General features: G+C 43.3%; 2 protein-coding genes across 3 annotated transcripts in view; one reads left to right on the top strand and one right to left on the bottom strand.

The window, feature by feature from the left end:
• The window catches only part of ttbk1a (tau tubulin kinase 1a), a 49,437-nt gene extending 44,540 nt beyond the window's left edge, over positions 1 to 4,897 (top strand). Inside the window, exons 14-15 of the mRNA XM_078272494.1 lie at positions 1,838 to 3,279; positions 3,881 to 4,897. Of these exons, the coding sequence (XP_078128620.1) occupies positions 1,838 to 3,279; positions 3,881 to 4,280 (1,842 nt within the window). The 3' untranslated portion in view covers positions 4,281 to 4,897. The remainder of the gene's footprint in view (positions 1 to 1,837; positions 3,280 to 3,880) is intronic.
• Positions 4,898 to 9,097: 4,200 nt separating this feature from the next.
• Positions 9,098 to 27,822, bottom strand: part of tpcn3 (two pore segment channel 3) — a 26,292-nt gene continuing 7,567 nt past the window's right edge. Inside the window, exons 6-20 of one of the 2 annotated variants that reach the window (XM_078272111.1) lie at positions 27,027 to 27,145; positions 26,841 to 26,942; positions 25,531 to 25,657; positions 23,607 to 23,814; positions 22,018 to 22,162; positions 21,634 to 21,819; positions 20,603 to 20,632; positions 18,513 to 18,577; positions 16,116 to 16,203; positions 15,500 to 15,569; positions 14,630 to 14,849; positions 14,080 to 14,170; positions 13,660 to 13,773; positions 12,646 to 12,758; positions 9,098 to 9,407 (exon numbers count right to left, since the gene is read on the bottom strand). In XM_078272111.1, the coding sequence (XP_078128237.1) occupies positions 9,283 to 9,407; positions 12,646 to 12,758; positions 13,660 to 13,773; positions 14,080 to 14,170; positions 14,630 to 14,849; positions 15,500 to 15,569; positions 16,116 to 16,203; positions 18,513 to 18,577; positions 20,603 to 20,632; positions 21,634 to 21,819; positions 22,018 to 22,162; positions 23,607 to 23,814; positions 25,531 to 25,657; positions 26,841 to 26,942; positions 27,027 to 27,145 (1,803 nt within the window). In that variant the 3' untranslated portion in view covers positions 9,098 to 9,282. The remainder of the gene's footprint in view (positions 9,408 to 12,645; positions 12,759 to 13,659; positions 13,774 to 14,079; positions 14,171 to 14,629; positions 14,850 to 15,499; positions 15,570 to 16,115; positions 16,204 to 18,512; positions 18,578 to 20,602; positions 20,633 to 21,633; positions 21,820 to 22,017; positions 22,163 to 23,606; positions 23,815 to 25,530; positions 25,658 to 26,840; positions 26,943 to 27,026; positions 27,146 to 27,822) is intronic. The other variant, XM_078272120.1, reaches the window with a different exon arrangement.

Raw genomic sequence — 27,822 nt, 5'->3', positions numbered from 1 at the left:
GTTTGATGATACGGGCTTCGCTATCTTGGTTTTTTGCAACTGGAGTTGACGATTTAAGTTAGACTTAAGTTACCAGCTAGCACTAGCTAGCTAGCTTGGTTGGCAGAATGCCGAACAAGACATATTTAGGGGACCAAATTGTTCCAGTTAACTTTGCTGAAGTGAGAACACACAGTGAGAGGGTCAAAGTTTAAGATGAAAACGGGGACAACAGCCAAAACCAAGTTGAGGTCTATTTTAATGTCCACAGTGTTAGCATGGTTAGCATTGCAAAGTCTCTGTCCTGATTGACAGGTCCTAAAGCATTCCCTGCTTTATCGTTAGTTTTAAGATAAATGGGAGCATCATTAACTAAATGAACATCATGCTGTGTTGAAGAAGACTTGAAACTAACAATTGAGGCCATACACTCATTATGAAAATGTTTACTGAGCTAATAAATCAAGTGAGAAGTAGGCTCATCTTCTTATAGACTTCTATGGAAACAGACTTCTTTTTGGAGCCAGTGGAGTCGCCCCCTGCTGGAAGTTACAGAGAATGCAGCTTTAAGGAGTAAGCGTTTGCTTCCCTTTTCAGAACCGGAAGCTCCATCCATTATTTTAACAGTCCTTGTTCCAAGTGCCTTTGCAATGCAGAAATCAAAATGACTTTATGAACCTCTGACTAGTTAGAGAGTTATTTTTTTGGTTTTAAAAAATCACCAACATCACAACTTAGAATTCTTTATCTTTCACCAAAGTTTCCTCTCAGCTCACTATTAATGTTTCAAAACTTGAAACTAGTTCAAGTTTATAACATCAACAGAAAACTGGTTGGACATTTGGCTCTACTCAGTGTATCTTTAACCAACAATATTTATTTATGGTTTAGAGTGAGCCCTTTGAAAGACTGGAGGCAACAAATATTCAATAGTAAGTCTCGAGGTCATTGAAATTAATATTATACTCTCTTGAAAGTTTTACATTTTCTCTTTTAGGTAGTTCTGATCATGCTCATGTTTGTTCAAGTGTTTATTGGACTGGACTTGGATACTGCGTCTACACAGCCTATTCACTACAACGTGTCCGATTCTAGATCGGACCTGATCTAGTGTCGACATCAAACACTCGGGCTTCAACAGCAGTCAACAGACGTTACTGCAGTGTTCATGTTTCACATACACACATACACTCTTGGTTGCCGAATTTCTCCCCAATTACGGATTGCATTCCGGTTGGAACATGTTCAATTGTGTAGTTTTTGGTTTTGAATATTTATTAGTGATTTTGCTGCTGTACTCTGTAACAGTCATTCCACTGCTAAATGTAGCTACATGCTAACGTTATCTTAGCTGCCGATGTTGTTATTTCTCCTCAATTTCCGATCATATCACTTCTGGAACATGTTAAGTTGTGTAGTTTTTGGTTTGGTTGGTTACAGTCAGTCTTCGGCTGCAATGACGGACCGGAAGCCCAAGTGCTGAAGCCTGTGCAGTATCCTTGTGTGTTAACGTCGATACATGTATCGGGTCCGATCTAGTATCTACCCTACTTTGCCGACTCTGGCCCCAAATTACAAGATGGCAGTGCCCGTATCCGGGATATTTTGGCTTCACTCGTACAGTGGGAGGAAGTGCAGACATGTCATCCATCTTTTGATACAGTCTGTGGTTTACACGTGCATATATACTGTATATCTGTTGATGTGCAGACTATATGCACATTTGTGCTAGGTGTTAATTGTGATTGTGAAATGTCTGAGCTCAAGAAGCTTTAATTCCTTCCAAGTCGTTTTTGTTCACAGTTCTAAGCTTTCTTGTTTTGAGTAGTAATAAAGAGTGTTGTCATTTTGTTTCCAGGTGATGTCGCCCACGGAGCAGAGCAGCCCGTCGCCACCCTCCCCAGACTATCGGACAAAGGGCCAGAGCGACGAGAAGGAGCACTTCCACATCCTTCCTCAGCTCCAGGCCAAGAGGGCCGACTTCCTCACCGTCATACTCACCGGTACCTTGCCTCAGCGCCGGAGCTTTGCCACGCCAGACGAAGAAGTCCAAGAAACTCCGGGGCCAAAGGATGACGACGTCACGAAGAGCGAGTCAAACAGCGAGGCCAGTCAGAAGAGCACTGAGCGTAGCCAGGACGCCGCGCCTTCGACACTCATGGCCGAGGACCAGAGGGGCCAAAGGGAGCACGCCTCAGTTGCGGATGCAGACCCTGACCTGGAGGATGCTTCCAAAACCCTTGTCCTCTTCTCGCCTGGAGACACTCGTAAGTCTCCATCCGGTTGTGATCACGGTCTAGAGGGCGAGCTCGCCACACCGTGTGCTCTCAACTCCCGTACCGACCGCCTCCTGGTCGGAGAGGTGAGTCAGCCTGAACCCTGTGAGACCGGCCGTTTGTCCCCCGCTCTCAGGTCAGACCTGAGGCCATCCACTCCCATTGCTCCGGCGTCACCGCCCTTCACCAAAGTTGAGCGCACTTTCATCCATATTGCAGAAACTTCACACCTCAACGTCATGTCTTCCAATGGTCATTCTGCCAGGGACAGTGACCGGGAAATCTTGTCCATCATGAGGGCGGTGGCTGCAGAGGATGACGCATTACTGACAGAAGAGACTCCAGAGGAGTCTGTGCCAGAACAAACTTCACCAGTTGACAAACAACCCCAAACTGAGAATGGTCCATCAACTGTTCTGGCCCTGTCTTTGGAGCCTGTCCCAGAAGCTATGTCACCGGTTCTTGCACATACAGATCTGTCACAGGATCCTAAGAAACAGCCATTATCCAGCGAAGAAGCTGCCAAGCTTCAGACAACCGGATCAGAACTACCAGCTGCCACGAAACCCAGAATCCGCAGCCGAATCCCAGTTCTCATCTCTGAAGAGGACTCAGGTTCAGAGCAGTCGTCCTCCCTCTCGGCTCGGGCTCGGCTTCAGCAGCGAGCCAGGCAGCTGGACTTGGCCCGCATGCTGGTCCAGAAGCAACAGGGTCGCTGGCTGAGGAGAAGGATGCTGTCTGGGACGTCATCATCCGTGTCCTCTGGGGATGATGAGCGTCGACGGGCTTCCGAAACTCTGTCCACCACCGGCTCAGAGGAGGACACACATACCTCGGACGAGTCCAGGAGGAGCGCCCGTCTCAAGCCGACTGAAGAGCAAGGCTCCAAGGAGTGCCGGAGCCGGATCCCGAGGCCCGTTACGCCCGTAAAGTGGCCGCCAGGGGGGCTTGCCGCTGCTCCTCCTTCTCCCCTCTCCTTGCCAGACTCCAGCACTACCAAAGGAGCATCATCCTTTACCAACGGGTATGATTCTGTTTCTCCACTATAGTGTATACCAGTTTTGATTTTGAAGTAGTTTGATTAAATATTTTTGAAGAATTTAAAGGGTAGCTGAGGTATTTTTCAACCTGGACCCTATTTTCCCACGTTTTTGTGTCTAAGAGACTGATGTGAACAACAATCTTTTAAATTGGTGCAGCATTAAGGAAGACTGCTGCAGTCGGCAAAGGCGAAACAAGTTGCAATGTAACGTTAATGGGCAACCGTCAGTTAGCCCCTGACAAGCTCAGATTATTATTCTAAGTGTCTGACAACATTTTGGAAAGGATCCCTACAGAGATAGACCTTTTTGTTAAAGAGTAAGATCCTTTTAGTTTAACATGGAACAGCCCCGAAATCACCATCACCAAACCCAGATGATGAACATTTGTCCTGTAGGGTTACATTGCAGCCTGGTTCATGGCTGCCTCTTACAGAGTTCTCGCTCAATACTGGACCAAATTCAAAGATTTTTGTTCACATTAGTCACTTAGACACCAATGCATTAGGAAATAGAATCCAGGTTAAAAAATACTGAAATTACCTTTTCTGAAATAACTTTTTCAATGTACTCTTCTGTCTACAGGAATCAGAAAATGGGACTAAGCACTGTCAGCACTCAACGGAAATCCAAACCCATTTCACCGAGGTCGTCCTCCTCATGTACCCGTCCATCCGCTGGCCCATCCGGCAGCCCTCGAATGCCCCTGCGAGTCCTGTTTGGAACCCGACGCAGCCTTAGCTCCAACCACTGCAGGACTGACAGCCCCTCCCCTCAGAGAGTATGTCCGTCCAGGCAACCCCTCTCGGTTCGAGCCCCAACTGTCCCCATGCTACCGCCCAGGACTACAACAACCATGCGGCGCAGCGTCTCGCAGGAAGCCCAGACCTCCTCTGGCACCACGCCCGCCAGGATCCGGCCCAAACCAGCCGGCGCGGCTAAGGGGAAGCCGAACGCCAGGGAGAAGGTGGTGCCCGCTAGATAATACAAAGAAACTCATAGCTGAGACATGTTTGTGTATAATCAGTCTTCGGACAAGCTACGCCTCAAAGGTTCTCACCTCATTCCATATTAGACTGTGATGTTACAATCGCCTCCTTCAATTCGTTTAAAGGGTAACTTCCTTTTTTTTTCTCAACCTGGACTCTATTTCCCCATGTTTTTGTGTCAACATGATTGATAGGAACAATAATCTTTGAAATTGGTCCAGTATTAAGGAAGACAAAACAAGCTGCAATGTAAGTTATTGGGCAATGGTGCACCTTCAATTTCCGTCCACCGTATAGTTTGTTGTACTACTGACAGGCTCAGATTATTATTCTAAGTGTCTGACAACATTATGGAAAGGATTCCTACAGAGATAAACCTTTTTGTTAAAGAGTCAAATCCTTTTTTTAAACACAAAAACAGCCCGGAAATTGCTATCACTAAACCCACCAGACTCTGGTTAACAGTACTTTTATCCGCATAAAACACCCTTGACCTATAGGGTTACATTGCAGCCTAGTTCACGGCTGCCAGTTACAGTGATCTCGCTCAATACCGGACCAATATCAGAGATTGTTGTTCCCATCAGTCACTTAGACACAAAAAATTAGGAAAAATAGGGTCCAGGTTGAAATAAAAACATAGTTACCCTATAATGTACACAGACTTATTTTTTCCAAGGACAGCTTACCGAACTCTCTTCATGGGCTTCCAGTAATCTTGACTGACTGTCATACAGGAGCGGTGCTGCCTCGGTGCTATGGATAGGTCTGCTGCTCCCTGGTCAATCCCTGATTTAAACTGGTTTCTGGAGCTGAGAATCATGTTTCATCAGTTTCAGAAACTCTCACCTTCCACAAAAACTCCCAGCTCACCCACAGCTATACTACTCTTCTATTGACAGTACCCTGCTTGGTTCACACTGCATGGTGAAGTATATCACAAATACATTGAATCTGTAGAAGGAAAACAAAAATCTGTACCTTTCAATTATTTGATATAGTTCTCTCCTACCTACTGGGATAAACGGGCAAAAAGAAGCGACCAAATTGGACTGGTTTGAATGCCCGACCAACGTTGATATGATTATAGATTCCTAACTATATCCTGTACTCATTATGGTCTTGGATAAAGAGAAGAGTTGGATGTGAACGGAAAATAAATTGCTCGGCTGCTCGCCTTCTCCTCATGGTGTGACAATGGGCATGCTTTAATCATTCTATTTTCTGGGTGTTTTTATTTTTAGTTATGCTCTGAATTGTATATAATAGAATCATTTCCCATGAAGACATTTTTATTTTTTATCTTGCCAAGCAAAGTGTAGATTTCAAGTCTTTAATCTTCTGTTCCTATAGAGAGGTGAAGTTCATCCCCTTCCAGTTGATCTTATTTCGTAAAAAAGTCTGCCCGGTAGTGGAGATGGGGAGAGGCAAAAATATTTTTGATCCTGTTTGAATTGAGCCAATGAATAATGAAATTACAGATATGTTTGTCAGTTTAATAGATGATTAATCAGGTGAAGAAAGTGTCAGTTTGTGGTAAAACTGTTGAAGTATCAGACCGTGAGAATGTGTTATTAAAAAGACTCGTCAGCCCAAAGTGTCTGAGTGACGTCTCTCTGAAGCTACGATGTCTGTGTGTTTGGTACCAGGATGTAACGTTACTCACAAATTATTTCTCTTCCCGGCTGATAAAAAGACACTTGACAAAATATCAGGTAAGATAACATTACATGTGTTGGGGAACAGAGCTAAGCTAGCTAGCTAGCGAGCGAGGTGATGTGTATTGTGTAGTGAGAGTAGTTCACCGAGCGGTTTCACACTAAACTAAGTGGTACTACGACAAAACCTACGACAAACTGAGTCTTTCTTCACTCACTAAATCATCTTTTAAACTGACAAACATCAGATGTGTAATTCATGGCTAAATTCAAATGGGATCAAAACATTATTTTTCTCTCCCCGTTCACTACTGGACACACGGTGGTCCCATGGTGGTGCCACGGAAGGGGAGGGACTTTGCCTCGCTATGTGTCGGCACTATGCCTGTTTTTTGCGCATGAGAAAAACAGGGTTAACCATGAGAGGAAGTTATACCTGCTTGGATTCTGCTGACAGTGCAAAGGTTTGCTGGATGTTGGAGCCCATGTCGTGTTTGTTCGGGGGTTAATGGGCACTGAGCTGTGAAGTAAAGTCTTGGTCATGTGGATGGGTGTCTTGTCATTCTTTTCCCGATTTCCAGTAAACCCAAGGACCCGACAGGATCCACGATTTCTACAATGCCTTGGGTCCAGATCAGATCCATCTCGACTTGGCGTCACTTCTGTGTTAGTCTGGATCAACGGAAATACGTTTCCAGGACAAAGCATGACATCATACATTTTGCAGGATGTCCACTCTCTGTGTGTTTTGCTGCAAAGGCCGATGTATTCTTCTGCGTTAAATTGACAGCATGGCTACGTACGTACATGGAGATACCCACCCTACATCAGACCCTACGCCGTCGCCCACGTGCACCTCTCAAAAAAATGTAACACGTCGCTCGGCCGTGGCTTGGAACAGGGGAGACACTTTTCTTCTCTCACTATGACTCTAGAGTCACTACTCACTCTCACACACACACACACCTATTCTCTTAAAGCGATTGATGCACACACCAATGCACAAGTATAAACAAGTATCAGCTGATTTAAATAGCTCACGCTACTGAATTGTACGGTGGCCGACAGGGGCAAACGCCCTGCAACTTAAGAAAACACAAGCAAATAGACAAAACACAAGCAAATTAAGAAAACAACTTCATTAATTTGACAATACATGTGCAGCATTCAGCAAACGCGCTGCAAATAAAAAAATGATGCAAAAAGAAAAGCACACAAACCCTGAAAAAAGAAGTGATGCAAAAAGAAAAACAACTTCATTAATTTGACAACACGTGCAGCATTCAGCAAACGCACTGCAAATACACACAACACAACCAAATACACAAACGCGCTGCGAAAAAAAAACGATACAAAAAGAAAAGCACACAAACCCCGAAAATAAATGCAACAAAAAAACGCAGCAGATCCAGATTACACAACGGAATTCTCCAGACCTCTAGAGGGAGCAGCTAGTGGAACAGCTGGATTTAAGACCCCACGGGGGGAGAGAGCTCTGCCTTTTATTAGAGTCGGGTATGGCTGCATAGTAAAAAGAGAACTCCCGTCTCATGCCCTCCCGTTCTTAGACTGTATATTAAATTCATATTATTATTATTAATACTTATATATTATTAATATGCAGTCTATGCTCCCGTCTCATGCCTTCCCGGCTGGTGCTGTCCCCGAGCTTCGACTTTTCAAAACAAAAGCTCGCGTTTGTACTTTGGTGTGTTGGATGTTTGTGAACTAAACAGTACGGCAATCATGCTAATGAATATAATAACTTTTTCAGCAGATGTCTTAGTTACAACACGTTGGAGTTAGCAAAGCAGTTTAGTGTTTATATGTGCGAGTGAGATTTATTCAGTTTGATAAATCCCACGGTAATTCGGCTGGTTTACTAAACAGGGAGGGACTAGAAATCCTCTGTTTTGTTTTTTTGTATTTCAAGAGCAAATTGCTCCACAATATGAATACAGATTGATCACTTACTTTGTTGGTAACCGTTGTTGTATAATCACAATATTACACTTGAGGAGGCCTACACTTCAGTAATTGTAAATGTAATATGGCTTAAACAAACGTCAACATTAAACGCTGATGCAGTTTGGGGTCTAAAATCCAGCTGTTCCACTAGCTGCTCCCTCTAGAGGTCTGGAGAACTTCCGTTGTGTAATCTGGATCTGCTGCGTTTTTTTGTGGCATTTGTTTTCGGGGTTTGTGTGCTTTTCTTTTTGCATCGTTTTTTATTCGCAGCGCGTTTGTGTATTTGGTTGAGTTGTGTGTAGTTGCAGTGTGTTTATGTATTTGGTTGAGTTGTGTATTTGCAGTGTGTTTATGTATTTGGTTGTGTTGTGTGTATTTGCAGTGTGTTTATGTATTTGGTTGTGTTGTGTGTATTTGCAGTGTGTTTGCTGAATGCTGCACATGTGTTGTCAAATTAATGAAGTGGTTTTCTTAATTTGCTTGTGTTTTCTTAAGTTGCAGTCGGCCACCGTAGTATTGAGTCAACAGTTAACTTCCTTTAATATTCTATGTGGCGTTTTCTTCTGCGGGGTACAAATGTTCCACCAAAACAAGTTCCTTCCTGAGACTATTTAGCAGAGCCACCGTGGCTGCGTTCGGAGCTTAGCGTCGCCCAAGACCATTGGGATTGGTTTAAAGACATGCAAAGAAACCAGAGAGCAGGGGGAATGAGAGGGGGGAACACCAGAGCAGGGGGAATGAGAGGAGAAAAACACCAGAGCAGGGGGAACGAGAGGGGGAAACGCCAGAGCACGGGGAACGAGAGGGGGGAACACCAGAGCAGGGGGAATGAGAGGGGGAAACACCAGAGCAGGGGGAATGAGAGGGGGAAATGCCAGAGAAGGGGGAATGAGAGGGGGAACACCAGAGCAGGGGGAATGAGAGGGGGAAATGCCAGAGAAGGGGGAATGAGAGGGGGAACACCAGAGCAGGGGGAATGAGAGGGGGAAATGCCAGAGAAGGGGGAATGAGAGGGGGAAACACCAGAGAAGGGGGAATGAGAGGGGGAAATGCCAGAGAAGGGGGAATGAGAGGGGGGACACCAGAGCAGGGGGAATGAGAGGGGGAAATGTAGCAGAAGATGTTACACCAAAATGTGGCAATTTAAATGCAGCTTTAGTTGTTTTGTGTGAAATAAATGAACCATGAACAGTGTAAATATTCTTTATGTGCTTCTACACAGTCCTACAAGACAGAAATACAAAAATATATCACTGGATAAACATCCGATTTAGACACGTGAGATAATGCCAAGTATAAAACTGGATACAATCTGATACAAAATCTGATACAAAATGATAGAATCTGGTTCCCTTTGTATGGATCTGTGCGTTCATGGCAGCGCAGGGACAAACGTTGGATTCTCAATGTTGGTCTGGTCGTCGTTCTCAGCGAAGTCTTCGGGGTCCAGATCGGCCTCGAACATCCGTTGCAGCAGAGCGTCCACCGTCCGATATCCTGACGGGAAAACAAGCAGCACAATCATCAAATCTGATAATCCATTTAATCAGTCCCTCCAGGATTTCGCGATCGTGCCAATTCACGCGAATTCAACCAATCACCACAAATTTGGTGCGACTCGCAATTTTGACCAATCACCGCAACTTTTTCGCACATTTGACCAATAACCTGAAGTTTCCCGCGACTTCAACCAATCACAGCAGTCCCACGTGCACACACACACACACACAGAGCCAATGACCAATCGGGAGTGAGAACGGGTTGATCATTTCCTTGTTTTTGATATGAAGACGAGACGTGTGTGGGACTCATTTACCAACAAAACGTAGCGAAAGACCGTCAAAACATTTCAGACCGTCCGATACATTTTAACATCAATGTAGACTTTAACGATTTAAAAGTCGCTGAAGTTGCTGCCGTTTCCATCCTGGCTGTTGGCTCTCTGCAGCGGGCGGGCCTACTGCTCCGTACCCCCCGCGACTGACGCTTGCACACACACACACACACACACACACACACACACACACACACACACACACACACGGTGGATGCAGGAGAAAAAGGAGATGAGACGACACAATAACCTAAATTGAGGACAGCTACGCTCGTTATTGTAAGTGCAATGATAAGTTAAAGTCAATAAGTACTTTATCAAACCGTATGAATGTGTGTCCCAGCCCAGGTTAGTGTGTGTGTGTGTGTGTGTGTGTGTGTGTGTGTGTGTGTGTGTGTCCCAGCCCAGGCCAGCATAGGAAAATAACTAACAATGTAAAAATCATCAAGCCACTGACAGATATGTTCAAATTTGATTGATTCAATAAATTATTATTTTTGTTTTAAATCCACCAGCCATTTTCATATTATACCAACATTTACAGCATCCTGAGCCTTTTTGGTAAGGTTACTAGGAAAACGCAGCCCAGAGTAATTTTATTCTCCCCGAAACAAGTTTCCTTTTTATTTTTAAAGAACTATACAAAAAAATAAAAATAAAAAATCGCAACTTTTTGGAACTTTCACTGTCTCTCGCAACTTCATTGCAACAAACATACAAAAAAGACATCGCAACTTTTATCGCAATTTTTTACAAAAGCTCCCGCAAAACCAGGCATTTGTTACGCAACAATCTCAAAAAAAGGCCGCAAAATCCTGGAGGGACTGTTTAATTATTATTATTATGATAATACTGCGATCAGCGGAGCACTCATCATTTCAGGCTCTATTCAGACACAAATTCAGGAATACAAAAGATATTTAAGTTAGTTTGAAAGTGGACATATTATGCTTTGCCGTATTTTCTGTCATATCTACAATGTTATAATGTTGGATTTTAATGTTAAAGTTTACATTGATATAATGAGGTAAACGTATTTAAGAAAAATCCCTGTGAGCTAAAACGTTCAGATTTACAACTATTCTGAACGCTCCGGTTTCAACAGTTTTTTCTACTCTCGGCTAAGTGTTACGCAACTCTAAGCCGGCCTTCTCTGATTGGTCATCTGCTCCAAGTAGGCAGGACTGGAGTGGTTTTTTAAGCCACGGCGGTGTTAACATTGTTCCATGTAACTACGTGCTAATGGCAGTAAATAATATCACCTTGGCTGCTAGTGTTGTTAAATTCTCCTCAATTCCGAGTCACATTACTCCTGAAACATTTTCTGTTAGTAGTATTTGGTTTAAAAGGCTTTATCTGTGAATTTTAACTGTAGAAAGTGCTGCTATATTCTATTAGTGTCCACTGCTAACTATAGTAGCTACATGCTAACGGCAGCCATCTTGGCTGCCAATGTTGTTAAATTCTCCCCAATTCTGGGTCGCATTTCTGCTGAAACATGTCCGACTCGGTAGTGTTTGGTTCAGAAGCCTTTATCTGCTATTTTTGATGGTGGAAAGTGCTGCTTAAAGACAGAAGTCTTAGCTTTCTGCTGCAGAATAAACATTCTAGCTGTTCTGGTTTTTATTTTAGATCCATTTTAACAGGATCATGTTAACAATGATCTCCTTTAAAATCCTGCCGTCTTTTCTCAAACTTGTAAGGAGTATTTCTACACTGCGGTGTTGCTACTTTTACTTTGAGTATACACTACTGTTGTAGGTTGTTATCAATCTGAACTATCCTTTAATCGGGGTACTAAGACGTATTTTTAGCTCCTTGCAGGTGACGTAGATCTGACACCAAGTTAACAAAGTAAAAGCATGGATCCAGCGGTGGAATTAACTGAGTACATTTACTCCAGTACTGTACTTAAGTCCAAATGTTGAGGTACTTGTTCTTTACTTGAGTCTTTTCTTTTCATGCCACTTTCTACTTCTACTCCACTGCATTTCAGAGAGAAATATTGTACTTTTTACTCCACTACATTCATCTGTTACAGCTTTAGTTACTAGTTACTTTAGTTACTCTGCTACATTCATCTGTTACAGCTTTAGTTACTAGTTACTTTTTACTCCACTACATTCATCTGTTACAGCTTTAGTTACTAGTTACTTTAGTTACTCTGCTACATTCATCTGTTACAGCTTTAGTTACTAGTTACTTTAGTTACTTCGCTACATTCATCTGTTCCAGCTTTAGTTACTAGTTACTTTAGTTACTCCACTACATTCATCTGTTCCAGCTTTAGTTACTAGTTACTTTAGTTACTCCACTACATTAATCTGTTCCAGCTTTAGTTACTAGTTACTTTAGTTACTCCACTACATTAATCTGTTCCAGCTTTAGTTACTAGTTACTTTAGTTACTCCACTACATTCATCTGTTACAGCTTTAGTTACTAGTTACTTTAGTTACTCCACTACATTCATCTGTTCCAGCTTTAGTTACTACTTACTTTAGTTACTAGTTACTTTAGTTACTCCTCTACATTCATCTGTTCCAGCTTTAGTTACTAGTTACTTTAGTTACTAGTTACTTTACACATTAAGATTCCTGCACACAGAACACATGCAGTTTATAAATCTGATGTTTTATTCTAAAGTAAACTAGCCAACAATATAAGGTCTACAAGTCAGCTGAGATGATCAGACCATTAAACACACAACTGTTTGGATCCTTTACACTTTCTACAATGTTTTAATACTTTAACTATATTTTCCTGATGATACTTAGACTTTTACTGAATTAACTTTTCAATGCAGGACTTTAACTTGTAACAGAGTATTTTAACAGTATGGAAACGATTTGAATACTTCTTCCACCGCTGGTGACTTGCTGCCTGCAGGACTGTTTTCTTACTTTTTGAAGCGATTTTAAACATCAGGGTGGGTTTGGTGTTCCCCGATTGGCCGGTTTCCAGGTCGTTGTCCATGGTTTCCATGGCGTTCACCAAATTATCCTCCAATTTCTCCCTGGTGGACAAATCAACACGGACCATCATCAAAACACACAAACAACGGAGTGTCATCAACAAAGAAATGAGCCGGTTATATATTTTGAGTCACAAAAGTTTATTTGAAATAAATAAATACAAGCTACATTTCTTTAAATGAATACTTCATTTTATGGGTAATACATACGTATATATAATCCCAGCCGTCCAGGATACTGTGAGCCCTCACGGTAATCCGGACACCGTGTCTACTAACAGTTTTTTTCCAAGATTGATCCCGAATTATTTGCCCAAAATGTGTCAAACGTTAGCATGTGTGTAAAACCCGCCCCCAGAGACAGATAAACCAATCAGGCTTATCTTTCTACGCATTAATATTTTAGAGACTTCTTTGGGCTGCCCTCTCCCTTCCCTGGATGATCTTTAAAGTTCCTACTGCCTCAAAAAAGTCCAGAGCTTAATTAACGATCCATCTCAGAGGACTCAGAAACAGTTTTTATCCAAGAGCCATAATTGAACTATACACTACTTTAGTTTTGAGTTTTAAGGATGTTTTGTGCACTGAATGTCTTCTTTGTGTGGACGTATGCCTGGGTTTTGTGTTTTAACAAATAACCTAGCTCTTTATATATAGAGAAATAATATTATATTCTTACAGTGCTGTGTTTGTCAGAAATGTCTGGAATACAGTGAGTCTACGTTACAGCCCTTTAAATCATCAGTAAAATCTAATGTTTGTATAGTCGTGCGTTCAGATGCTCTGGCATCTGAGAATTGGGAAACGGATTGTAAAATTTGGAAACACTCAGCAGTGATGTGAAGTTCATTGTTGAGCATTTGTTACGGTCCTTTAAATCCTGAGTTAAATATGTTTGTGTAACTTTAAATCATAAGTATAATGTAATGTGTGTGTGACTCACTGTGCCACAGCCAGCTCCAGCTCCTCGATTTTCCTCTCCAGAGACGTTTGCAGGTCACTCTTTTCCACCGAGTACTCTACGAAGAACGCCTCCAGCACGAACGCCACGAAGATGCTAAAAAACAGGAAGTCATTTTTGTGTTACGCCGTCATTTGTCGTGACGTGTTAGCAGACAACCATCACTGCACAACTTTGACACTGTTGAAAAGTTAAACCAGTTGTGCAGCCTCTGTCTAAAACCTCTCTCTAATTTACACACCGTACGTTCCGACAAAATCAAACATGTTTAATATTATCCTAAGTTTGAAATAGTAGTACGATCTTCTGCTTTGTGACTAAAAACTCAGATACTATGACAGATGGTCTTTAGATGTGAGACGGTGTGAGATGTTTCAGAGTCTGCTGGCGTTAGCGTCTTACTTGATGATGACGATGACGACCACGATGTGGAACAGAATGAAGAAAAGCCGGGCGGACGCGTGGGTGACGGTGGCGAAGCCGCTGCTGAGCAGTGGAGTCCCGTTAAGGAATCACAGAGTTTCACTTCGGAATCAATTTTTTTTCTCTCTAGGTATTACAAGGATATTGTACCACTGGCAAAATATTGAATTTCTTTTCTGGCAAAATTAATATTTTTTAAATGTTATCAAAATATTTGACTTTTTTTTCAAAATATTTAACTTTTTTTCTCAAAATATTAAACCAATAAGATTCTGACAGTGAGGCATTCAGTGAGGCGTTTAGCACTGAGGTAAAGAACGTTATAAAAAGCGACAACATTTTTTTTTAAAAGCTGCAAAATTGTGGAAGAAAGACAAAAACGGCACAAATAAACCTACGGTAAAATACACAAAAATATAATTTAGCTGTCAGGAGCAGCGTTAAGATAAAGGATATCGTGCCACTGGCAAAATACTGAACTTTGTTCTCTCTAAATATTGGACTTGTTTCTCTAAATGTAAAAGGATATCGTGCCACTGGTTGACCACGGTGAGCTCCAGCAGCAGGACGAAGGACGACACCACGTTGTTGAAGTTGTTCTTGCAGTAGTTGAGTTGTGCAAAGTCGCTTCCTTTCAGCAGAGGATTTCCACAAAACGCTTTCTCCGGGTCGCTGGAGTCCTCCGCGTAAAACTTCACCTTCCCTTTGAACAGCTCCATCCCCACCATGGCGAAGATGTAGTACACCACCTGAGGACAGACCGGTCAGACAGCGCCGCCAACAGGAGACTCTCGCAACGCAACAACATGGACGACTGTTAGGCTTTTTGGGGTAAAAGCAGCTTCAGTTTTCAAAACCGCAGTTGCAGGACCCCCTTTTTATTTCATGATCAGGTAAAATAAAAGTGGAATTATATGCTTTAGCCTTTGTCACTAGACCTCAACAGGATATTTAAAAGTTTGGAGAGCAAGACACAAGGAGGACTCATGGGGCAGATAGAAGTGTACTATATATATATATATATATATATATATATATATATATATATATATATATATATATATATATATATATATATATATATATATATATATATATATATATATATATATATATATATATATATACACACACACACACTACTGAAACACTCTCATACACACTACATGTATGTGTGTGAGGTTTCAGTATTAGTATGCAAGTGTATATTTTCTCAGTAGTGTATATGAGAGCGTTTCACTTGTATGTGTGTGAGGTAATTGGGAATAATGGCCCTGTTGGCACCTCATATATATTGTATAAAGACCTTCATTCTCGCATCTCAAACAACTTGGACTACTTATAGAGTTTTGGGTGGAATTTAAAACACTTTTAGACAATTGACAAGTCTGCTACTTACAATAATCAGCTGTCCAAATGTGAGAATGGCCGGTCCGATCCGGATCAGAGTGTTGATGATTGTACGAAACCTAACAGGGAACAGGAGACGGAGTGGTGATCCATACAGTAACTCAGACTGCTGACTGCCTGTTGACTTGTCTTAGTTTCTTTGCTTGCTGTCTTTATCTGATGTGTTGTGTCTGTTACTTGTTGTTGTGCATTGTGCCTGTCTGAGTATGTTGCTTTTAGTCTTTGTATGTTGCTTTTACATGCTGACTGTAATAATTCATTTTTATTACATTTCATGTTGTTGGGTTGCCATTCTAAAAGTGGCCAGGGACAACAGATGCAAATTAGCCTGCTGAGCTAACTCTGGCTCATTTACAGTTACTTTGCTTTTGATTAATGAGCGTTGTCTCTGTCAAATACACATATAAATGAAATGAAATAACAAGGTGTCCTTCTGTCTAAAAGTAATGCAGAACATTTCCTCTATCTCATCTGAGTCTACCCCATAATTGCAACGGTTTACTGCAGGTTTTTATATAATACCTCAGTGAAACGTGCAGTTAGAGATCCGTTTCCTGCACATTACTTGATAAAATGTGGGTGAAATGTGCAGTTAGAGATCAAACCTTTTGATGCTGTCCACCACACGGATCAGCCGAAGAACTCGCAGGATGAAGACGATGTCCAGGATCTGACGGCTGGTGTAATTTCCCGCTACAACAGACAGAAAGACATATCTTTACCGTCCCAGAAGGGAAATCTGTTCCCACATGCTCATGTATCACATGAAAAACACTTATACAGTTAGTCTCATATGTCCAGCTCTATCTCTTCAGCGCTGAGGAGGATGGTCTGGCTACACCACAGATACAAACCAATCCCAACGGTCTTGGGCGACGCTAAACTCCGGACGCAGCGACGGTGCCTCTGCTATATAGTCTCAGGAAGGAACTTGTTTTGGTGGAACATTTAACCCCCCGCCAATGGCGGATCTAGAAAATTTTACATGGGTTGGCAAAGGGGTAGCGAGAGATCTTGGCAGGGGAAGACGGTACATGGGAACCCCCATATGTAAACGCACTGCTATGCCCTACTATGCCCCGCAACACCCTGCTACGCCCTGCACTGCTACAACTATTATTTCTAGTCATAGTTCCATTATCTTTGTTGTTACTATAATTGCCACCGTTCATCATACCTGTAATATAATTATTATTAATCATAATTCTCTATATCTGTATCTGTGTCCCAACCGGCAGTGGCAGATGTCTGTCCACCAAGAGCCTGGGTCTGTCTGAGGTTTCTGCCCAAAAGGAAGTTTTTCCTCGCCACTGTTGCACCAAATGCTTCCTCTTGGGGGAATTGTTGGGTCTTTGTAAATTATAGAGTGTGGTCTAGACCTACTCTATCTGTAAAGTGTCCTGAGAAGAGTGAACTCTTGTTACGATTTGATACTATGAATAAAACTGAATTTAGCTGAAATTGAATTAAATGGCTGGATCATATTTACGGATACAGACAAATGGAAACGGAAACAGACAGAGAGCGGAGGGAAATGTACTTCCGTGGATCCAGTCTACATATTTAATGCTACAAAAAAATGGGTTGAAACGTGTTCATTGACCAGGCTCGTGTTTTTGGTCCGTTTGCAACCAATGAACTGATGTTTAGAGCCATCACAATGTGGAATAGCTTGCCTATCATAACTATCATAATGGAGGCACTCAGTGAGGCCAGTTTTAAAAGACTACTTAGAAAACACTTCAGAAATCACTAAACATGATTTCATCCAACTATGATGGACTAGAATTGTCAGAATGGGATGTTATTCTATTTAACAGAAATTTACGAAACATCACACAGCGGTATTCTTTTACTTGCACAACGTAGGGCCCTATTTTAATAATCTAAGCGCATGGCGTGAAGTGCCTGGCGCAAATGCATTTAGGGCGTGTCCAAATACACTTTTGTAAATTTGATGGGGGAAAAAAGGGTCCAGGCGCATGGTTCTAAAGGGTTGTTCTTAGTGTCTTCATTAATCAGAGGTGTGTTTTGGGCGTAACATGCAATCAACCAATCAGAGATCATCTCCCATTCTTTTTAAAAGCCAGGCACGTTTGGACCTTGGAGCATTGCCATTATGGAGGATTTGCACTGTAATATTTTTATTTTTAATCTTCTGCAGGTGTGTGTGCTGCTGTGCGTCCCTGTGTGTGTAACAAGCATAGTGTGCACGTGCTGTGCACGAGCCTAGGAGCATTTTACTAATGCTCTGTTAAAATAACAATGAAATGCTGCGTTATTGACTTTAGACCAGGTTTTTGTTGGTCAATGGCGCAATCACCTTCCGCTGCCTCAAGATAGCAATACTCCCAGAATGCACCTGAACACACCTCCCTGTAATACCAACACGCCCAGAATGCACCTGAACACACCTCCCTGTAATACCAACACGCCCAGAATGCACCTGAACACACCTCCCTGTAAGACCAGCACGCCCAGAATGCACCTGAACACACCTCCCTGTAATACCACCACGCCCAGAATGCACCTGAACACACCTCCCTGTAATACCAACACGCCCATGGGCGCACAGATGGGTGCAGGTAGATTTGCTATTTAAACGACGCGGGCGCTGGACGGGAAATTGACAACTGCGTCAGTCTAAGACTATCAAAGACCGTTGCGTCAGGCTTTCCGCTGCGCCGGGTGCAAGATAGGAGCCTACATCATTTTTTAAATGTATGTAAAATTGTATGTTGTACATTGTTAGCAGCTAACGGGTATCTGAATAAAAGACTAAAGAATAACGTGAGCGCCATAAACTCTCGCAGATGTAACGGAGAGAAACTGACGCCAGAGAATGGACGCTGGTTTGATAAACAACTTCACTAATTAATTGATCATAACTGTATTTTACTGTCGATCAATCAATCAACTAATTGTTTCAGCACTGCATTGAACCTTTGTGATTCTGTGAGTCGGTATTTCACACGTTCAAAACGGAAAGGAAACAAACTTACTTGACATGACGGCAGAGTTGATGATGGTGGCGATGAGAGCCGAGACGACGATGACGGTGTCGAACCTGAAAACACAAACAAAGTCGCCTGGATTCAACTTTATGCAAATGAGGAGCGGGAAACTCAGCGCCCCGCTTCTCCAAAGTCCCCGTGACCCTCCCAGAATGCATTGCAATGCTGCTCACATCAGCCTGTTCTCATGAACCATTCCTTCAAAAAGCTACAAAAAGTTAAGCACTGTTATTCACAACAGTGAACTTTTAGTGGACGCTAACTGACGCTGAACATTTGTCCTGCTGGATTACATTACAGCCCGGTTCACAGCTGCTGTTACAGCGTTCTGGCTCAATACTGGACCAGTTTCAAAGATTGTTGTTCCCAGTCACTAAGAGACAAAAACATAGGAAAAAAGGGTCCATGTTGAAAAAAAACCCTTAAAGGAACACACCGACTCATTGGGACTTTAGCTTATTCATCGTATCCCCCAGAGTTAGATAAGTCCATACATACCCTTCTCATCTCCGTGCGTGTCCTATCTCTGTCTGACGCCCCCACCACTAGCCTAGCTTAGCACAGATCCTGGAGGTAACCGGCTCCATCTAGCCTAGCTTAGCACAGATCCTGGAGGTAACTGGCTCCATCTAGCCTAGCTTAGCACAGATCCTGGAGGTAACTGGCTCCATCTAGCCTAGCTTAGCACAGATCCTGGAGGTAACTGGCTCCATCTAGCCTAGCTTAGCACAGATCCTGGAGGTAACTGGCTCCATCTAGCCTAGCTTAGCACAGATCCTGGAGGTAACTGGCTCCATCTAGCCTAGCTTAGCACAGATCCTGGAGGTAACTGGCTCCATCTAGCCTAGCTTAGCACAGATCCTGGAGGTAACCGGCTCCATCTAGCCTAGCTTAGCACAGATCCTGGAGGTAACTGGCTCCATCTAGCCTAGCTTAGCACAGATCCTGGAGGTAACTGGCTCCATCTAGCCTAACAGCACAGATCCTGGAGGTAACTGGCTCCATCTAGCCTAACAGCACAGATCCTGGAGGTAACTGGCTCCATCTAGCCTAGCTTAGCACAGATCCTGGAGGTAACTGGCTCCATCTAGCCTAGCTTAGCACAGATCCTGGAGGTAACTGGCTCCATCTAGCCTAGCTTAGCACAGATCCTGGAGGTAACTGGCTCCATCTAGCCTAGCTTAGCACAGATCCTGGAGGTAACTGGCTCCATCTAGCCTAGCTTAGCACAGATCCTGGAGGTAACTGGCTCCATCTAGCCTAGCTTAGCACAGATCCTGGAGGTAACTGGCTCCATCTAGCCTAGCTTAGCACAGATCCTGGAGGTAACTGGCTCCATCTAGCCTAGCTTAGCACAGATCCTGGAGGTAACTGGCTCCATCTAGCCTAGCTTAGCACAGATCCTGGAGGTAACTGGCTCCATCTAGCCTAGCTTAGCACAGATCCTGGAGGTAACTGGCTCCATCTAGCCTAGCTTAGCACAGATCCTGGAGGTAACTGGCTCCATCTAGCCTAGCTTAGCACAGATCCTGGAGGTAACTGGCTCCATCTAGCCTACTGCTCCCAATAAGTAACAAAATAACGCCAACATGTTCCTATTTACATGTTGTGATTTGTAGAGTCACAGCATGTACAAGTAACAAGGTCACATGACACACAGCCATCTTCTAACTGTATACAAACTGGGAACTATATTCTCAGAAGGTGAAGCACTGCTACTTCTGCTACTTGGGCGGAGTGATTTGCTCGCAGCACCTGAGAAGCCCCGTGGCGAGGAGCAGAGAGTAACAACAGTGCTTTTCAGGCGTTGCGCTAATCACTCCGCCCAAGTAGCAGTGCAGACAAAGTCCCAATAATTTGGCGTGTTCCTTTAAAGTGCTTTGTGGTCCTTCTGTAAGTAATTTTGGGCTACAATGGTTCTGGAGAAAGCTTCAAGCAGCGATACCACAGGCCAAGCAATCAGCCCGTTCCAAACAGGCGCTGCTCTAGTGATAAAAAAAGCCGCCTGAAGCGTCGGTAAGCTGGTCCAAGCGCTTACAAAAGCAGCAGATGACGAAAATGAAACGTGTGTCACATACCTCGTGCTTATTATCTGGCCCGTAGATAGGCTGTGTGAGATGGACGTAACACAGCTCTTTGATATTAGATTTTTGGAAATGATTGCATTGTTAGTTTTATCAGTAAATGTTTCCTCTCATATCGGAGGACATTCTGCAAAACACCAAGTTTCAAACACAAACAGTTTCAAACAACTGAAATATACTGTATATTATTTTGTACGAAGTCATACACATCGATCAGTGTTTCCCAAAGTCCCAAGATGATGTCCTTGAATGTCTTGTTTTGTCCACAACTCAAAAATATTCAGTTTACTGTCACAGAGGAGAGAAGAAACTAGAAAATATTCACATTTAACAAGCTGACGTCAGAGCATTTGTACAGTTTTTTCATAAAAAAATGACTCAAACCGATCAAAATAGTTGCCGATTAATGTAATAGCTGACAACTAATCCATTAATCTTTGCAGCTTGTCTGAATCCAGAATCCTTTGCAATACAACACTACTAAACTCCTGTATCAGACACTCTTGTATGTACTGTATAATTGTATCAGACAGCAACAGTAAAGGTCCTTCCACACTGACTTTTCGTATGTGTTTTTTTTTGTGTCTTCGCCCGTAGCCAGGGTGCGCCTTCTCTCGCGTGGGCGGGGTGCGCCTTCTCTCGCGTGGGCAGGGTGTGTCCTCTCGCGTTTGGCACTGCGGCTAACGTTACCTAAAGGAGTTGCACTTCCCTCGCTCTCTGTCTCCATCACTTTCGCTCTCCTTTTCTGTCTGCATTCTCTCATCTTCCCCCCTTCCATTCCCCTCTTGAATATTACCATTTCACCCAGCCGAGTTATGAAATGATACATGTTGCACTCTGCAAGCGTCTTTCTGCATTTCTGGATTCTCCTTGTCAAAACACCTCACAATGTGAAAAGAAAATGGAACTCATTCTGGACTTTTTCAGTGTATGAACATGATTGGCAAAACGTGAGGTCATATTGGTTATTCAACGTGAAACGACGATCATTTCGGACTCAGTGTTAGGACGGTGTGCATGCTCACCAGTTCCAGAAGCTGTGTCGGGAGAAGAATGCTCGGGGCTCGAACACGTAGAGCTTCAGCAGGATCTCCAGCAGGTACAGAGCCAGGAAAGCCCACTCCGAGTTAGCGATCAGCGGATTCTCCTCGTCCAGACCGATGAACACGGCGTTCACCAGGATGATCAGGTCGTACACGATCATAAAGGCCCTGAGACACAAAACACACACACACACACACACACACACACACACAGTTTGTGAGAATTTATGACAACAGAGATAAACAATTTTGTTGATTTCACATATCTCCGCAATTCAAATAAACTGCCATTTGTCTACCCGGAAGTGAGTGTCTGTGTGTGAGTGTGTGTGCGTGTGTGTCTGTCTGTCTGTCTGTCTGTCTCACCGGTGTTGGACCAATCGGCAGAGGAGGCGGCTGGGGGCTGACAGGTAGAGGGCGGGGCACAGACTGTGGAGTGGGTGTGGCCTCGACTTGAGCGTGATCACCTCGATGTTCAGCAGGTCGGCCATCTGGACAAACGCCACCTTCCCTGAGATTAAAAAAAAATAATCATGTAAATGTTATTACAGCTTCCTTCTAATTATTCTTTCTGTACAGTAAGAGAGGGAGGCATTGTGCACTGCTGTGTCTTTTCGGATGCTGCCACTAGAGTGCAGCATGTTATTATGCATGTAGCTTACACTGTGATCCAGGGTCAGGCTCGGCCAGCGCTGGAAGGTAACTGAGTACATTTACTGTACAAGTACTGTACTTGAGTCCAAATGTTGAGGTACTTGTATTTTACTTGAATTTTTTCTTTTCATGCCACTTTCTACTTCTACTCTGCTACATTTCAGAGAGAAATATTGTACTTTTTACTCCACTACATTCATCTGTTACAGCTTTAGTTACTAGTTACTTTACACATTAAGATTAAGGATTTTTCGGAAGCTTTCCAGATGCTGGTATCCAAATCCAAATCTCCAACATCTCTTAGGTGACGTCCTGTTGCCTTCTTTAACCCCCCTTTCTTTCCATTTTATTTCTATGGTAAATATACTAGTACTGGAGTACTTGGACACACTTGAACACATTAGATAACTGGATATAAAGTGTGTTAAAAGAAAATGAAAAGCAGAAGTATTAATGTGGAACAGACGAGGTCTGGCTGAATGTGGTTTCAGTTTGTTCCTCTGAAAGAAGGTGAACTGGATGATGAAGCAGTTTGACTTAGTCAGATGTGGAAGATGAGCGAACAGATAGTGACTCCGCAGTGAGTGATCGAGCTGTGGTCAGCCTGCTGTGACGCGGCAGAACGGGGCGGTCAGACTGAGGCCGAGCTGTGTCACCTCTCCACTCACTCTAACCCTCTGAACTCTTGTGATAGAAACGATCGGCCAGTGGCTACGGTTGTGTCTGTTGGTTTCTCAACTGTTTGTCATGGATGACCTGCACTTCTTACTGCAAAGAAACACATTGACCTACGGGTACAAATAACCTGACCTAAACCTGAGAGAAGAAAAGGGTAGAAAACAAAACAAACGAGTTTGTGTTTGGTCTGCGCTTGTGAGTATCTGCGTGCCGGCTAGTGTATATGTGGATGCGCATGTGCGTGCATATATTTGCGTGTTTGTGCATGCATGTGTGTGCGCACGTGCATATGTGCATGTGTGTGCTTAATGTGCTTAATATGTGTGTGCCATTTGTGTGTGTGCGTGCGTGTGTGTGTGTGCGTGTGCATGTGTGTGTGTGTGCTCGCACGTGCATATGTGCATGCGTGTGCTTAAAGTGTGTGTGTTTGTATGTGCATGTATGTAAACATCGTGTGTGTGCGCACATGCATATGTGCATGCATGTGGGTAATGTGTGTATGTGTGTGTGTGCGCACATGTGTGTGCTATTTGTGTGTGTGCGTCCATGTGTGTGTGTATGTATGTATGTGCATGCGTGCGTGTGTGTGCGTGCGTCCATGTGTGTGTGTGCGTGCAACCCACCGATGCAGCCCTGGTTGTTGTCGTCGGCGACGCTCCACAGCAGCTCCCGGTGGGCGTTCCTGATGTCGGGCTGGACCAATCGGATCAGCTGGTTCCAGTTGTGGTGAGTCACCACGGGCTCGTCGCCCCCCTCCCTCTGCTCCTGCAGCACGCCGAACGCTTGCACCATCTTGTGCCTTTTGGCCCTCACCAGCTGCCGTACCTCCTCCTGGCAAGGGAACTGGTTTTAATACCTTAAACACGACGTTTACAGTGGTGTGAAAAAGTGTTTGCCCCCTTCCTCATTTCCTGTTCCTTTGCATGTTTGTCACACTTAAGTGTTTCGAACATCAAACCAATTTAAACAATAGTCAAGGACAACACAAGTAAACACAAAATGCAATTTGTAAATGAAGGTGTTAATTATTAAAGGTGAAAAAAAATCCAAACCATCATGGCCCTGTGTGAAAAAGTGATTGCCCCCTAAACCTAATAACTGGTTGGGCCACCCTTAGCAGCAACAACTGCAACCAAGCGTTTGCGATAACGTGCAATGAGGCTTTTACAGCGTCCTGGAGGAATTTTGGCCCACTCATCTTTGCAGAATTGTCCTAATTCAGTTACATTAGAGGGTTTTTCGAGCATGAACGGCCTTTTTAAGGTCATACCACAACATCTCAATAGGATTCAGGTCAGGACTTTGGCTAGGCCACTCCAAAGTCTTCATTTAGTTTTTTCTTCAGCCATTCGGTGGTGGACTTGCTGGTGTGTTTAGGATCATTGTCCTGCTGCAGAACCCAAGTTCGTTTCAGCTTGAGTACACGAACAGATGGTCGGACATTCTCCTTCCGGATCTCTTGGTAGACAGCAGAATTCATAGTTCCTTTTATCACGGCAAGTCTTCCAGGTCCTGAAGCAGCAAAACAGCCCCCAGACCATCACACTACCACCACCATATTTTACAGTTGGTATAATGTTCTTTTTATGAAATGCAGTGTTCCTTCTACGCCAGATATACTTGGACACACACCTTCCAAAGAGTTCCACTTTTGTCTCATCGGTCCACAGAATGTTGTCCCAAAAGTCTTGGGGATCATCAAGATGTGTTCTGGAGAAATTGAGACAAGCTTTGATGTTCTTTTTGCTCAGCAGTGGTTTTCTCCTTGGAACTCTGCCATGCAGGCCATTTTTGCCCAGTCTTTTCCTGATGGAGGAGGCATGAACGCTGACCTTAACTGAGGCAAGTGAGGCCTGCAGTTCTTTGGACGTTGTTGTGGGGTCTTTTGTGACCTCTTGGATGAGTCGTCGCTGCGCTCTTGGGGTAATTTTGGGCGGCCGGCCACTCCTGGGAAGGTTCACCACTGTTCCATGTCTTCGCCATTTGTGGATAATGGTTCTCACTGTGGTTCGCTGGATTCCCAAAGCTTTGGAAATGGCTTTATAACCCTTTCCAGACTGATAGATCTCAATTACTTTCTTTCTCAATTGTTCCTGAATTTCTTTGGGTCTCGGCATGATGTGTAGCTTTTAAGGATCTTCTGGTGGACCTTACTGTGTCAAGCAGCTCCTATTTAAGTGATGCCTTGATTGTGAACAGGTGTGGCAATAATCAGGCCTGGGTGTGGCTAGAGAAATTGAACTCAGGTGTGGACAACCACAGTTATAGTATGTTTTAACAAGGGGGGCAATCACTTTTTCACACAGGGCCATGATGGTTTGGATTTTTTTTCACCTTTAATAATTAACACCTTCATTTACAAATTGCATTTTGTGTTTACTTGTGTTGTCCTTGACTATTGTTTAAATTGGTTTGATGTTCCGAAACACTTAAGTGTGACAAACATGCAAAGGAACAGGAAATGAGGAAGGGGGGCAAACACTTTTTTCACACCACTGTACATGTTCCAGACTAAAGACTCTCCGTGGGACTGTCGGGCCGCCGTACCTTCAGATACTTCTTGTAGTTGTTGTAGACGACGGCCAAGAAGACGGACATGAAGATGTAGGTGTTGATGAGGATGTACAGGATGAAGAAGATGGCGAAGACGTAGCTGTTGTTGTACGCCGGCATCCTGAAAACAGAACAGGCAGATAAACAAGTCATGTCTTTTCTGTGGAAGCTACTGACGGTAGACGCATCAATGTATCGATGAACACATAAATATACAAAACTTTCATAACCCTGGACTCTCTGTCTCCATGTTTGTGTGTCTGAGTGTCCGATGGGAACAACAATCTCTGAAACTGGTCCAGTATTAAACCAGAACCAAGCTGTAATGTTACCCTACAGGACTAATGTTCAGCAGCAGTTAGTAACAAGCTGTAATGTTACCCTACAGGACTAATGTTCAGCAGCAGTTAGTAACAAGCTGTAATGTTACCCTACAGGACTAATGTTCAGCAGCAGTTAGTAACAAGCTGTAATGTTACCCTACAGGACTAATGTTCAGCAGCAGTCAGTAACAAGCTGTAATGTTACCATACAGGACTAATGTTCAGCAGCAGTTAGTAACAAGCTGTAATGTTACCCTACAGGACTAATGTTCAGCAGCAGTTAGTAACAAGCTGTAATGTTACCCTACAGGACTAATGTTCAGCAGCAGTCAGCGGACCAGACTCCATGTAAATAATCAGGACTTTTATCATCGTAAAACACACTTCATTCAAAGTGGACAGAAACTAAATAAAACTACCAAAAGCCGTCTTGGTTCATCTTTCCACTGTTCCAACAATCACCACTCTGGTTTGGTTGAAATAAACCCTTAATTCACCAATTTACATGTGGAGATATGCTGGCTCTATACACGGTAAAAGTCCTGATTATTTACATGGAGTCTGGTGGAGATATGGTGGCTCTATACACGCTAAAAGTCCTGATTATTTACATACAAAAAAAAAAAAAAATCAAACTCAGCAGTCTGAAATATTCTGTATTTTATACACCATTATGGGTAAAGATCCAGAGCCCTGTGATCCTACATTTCCCACAATGCAACTCAACAGCATCCTTCATTAGACCCTCCCTGTGTGACACCTCCAGCTTGCAATGCAGGCTTTCTGTTATAAATGTGCAGTCTCCAAGCTTAAACTGAAATCGCCCTGATGACATCATGTTCACATCAAGCTCATTCTCTTTAGACAGCTCTGTTTGCGTCCTCTTCATGACGAGTTAACCAACCTTGCTATGTAAAATCCCCCTTTATTTACAGTGTGTACATGCTGTGCGTGATTGATAACCGAGGCTGAAGGTCTTACATGATGTCGGGGCTGTTGGCCGTGGTGACCAGGACGTACAGGTCGAAGAGGATCTGCAGGTAGTTGGTGAAGTACGGAGATCCGTCGATGGTCTTCAGACCTCTGCACGGGAAAAAACACACAACCTGTCCTTTTCATATTCTGGTTTCCTTTTAGACACACACAGACACACAATCATGGTCTCACCGTTTGCCCAGCAGTTTGAGCGCCATGAGGGAGAAGATGAGGAGGCTGAACATGAAGAGCAGGAAGACGTAGAAGATCTGAGGCAGAGCGTTCCGGATGCTTCTGAACGCTCGGCGGAGCTGAACACAAACAAACACACAGAGAGATAGTTTGTGCTTATCACACACACACACACACACACACACACACACACACACACACACACTCAGGCGCCATCGGCTCACAAAGCCAAACATTTGCAGCAGGGAGTGTAAACAGCTGAGATTACAGAGATAAAATACCACTACGTGTTCATCCTCAGGGTTGGAAGGAACTAGTTACATGTAACTAGTTACGTCATTTCATTACAAAATAAAGGTAACTGTAATCCGTTCGTGATCGGGAAAATATGTGTCATTAAATCCCGGTTACCTTTGAACATGTTCATGGTTCCATTGGGCGTTACATGTGAATATTTTCTGTAAAAAGCTGGGCTCTACTACGTTAAATGATTGAATAATATCAGTTTTGGCACTTTGCATGTTTTCCACGTGCACCATGTCTTCTTTTTCCGTTTCCAGCCACGGCCGTTCAGCAAAGATCGATGCTGTTGGGATGCTTTTGATTGGTTTTAAATGTTAAATGACCTCTCCAGCTGTCTGAGAGCTGCCACTGATACGGATAAAAATGCGTTTCAGTGATGGAAATGTAAAAAAAAAAAAAAAACATTTCATACATAAATCTGAGAAGGTTCAAGGCACTCTTCTTGCAAAGAATTTAAAAAGCCTTTATTAAATATTTTACACAAAATCTTAGC

Source organism: Sander vitreus, chromosome 2, assembly GCF_031162955.1.
Source record: "Sander vitreus isolate 19-12246 chromosome 2, sanVit1, whole genome shotgun sequence".
NCBI classification, from domain to species: domain Eukaryota; kingdom Metazoa; phylum Chordata; class Actinopteri; order Perciformes; family Percidae; genus Sander; species Sander vitreus.
The sequence above is the reverse complement of the archived record's forward strand: the minus strand, read 5'-3'. Positions and strand labels throughout refer to the sequence as shown.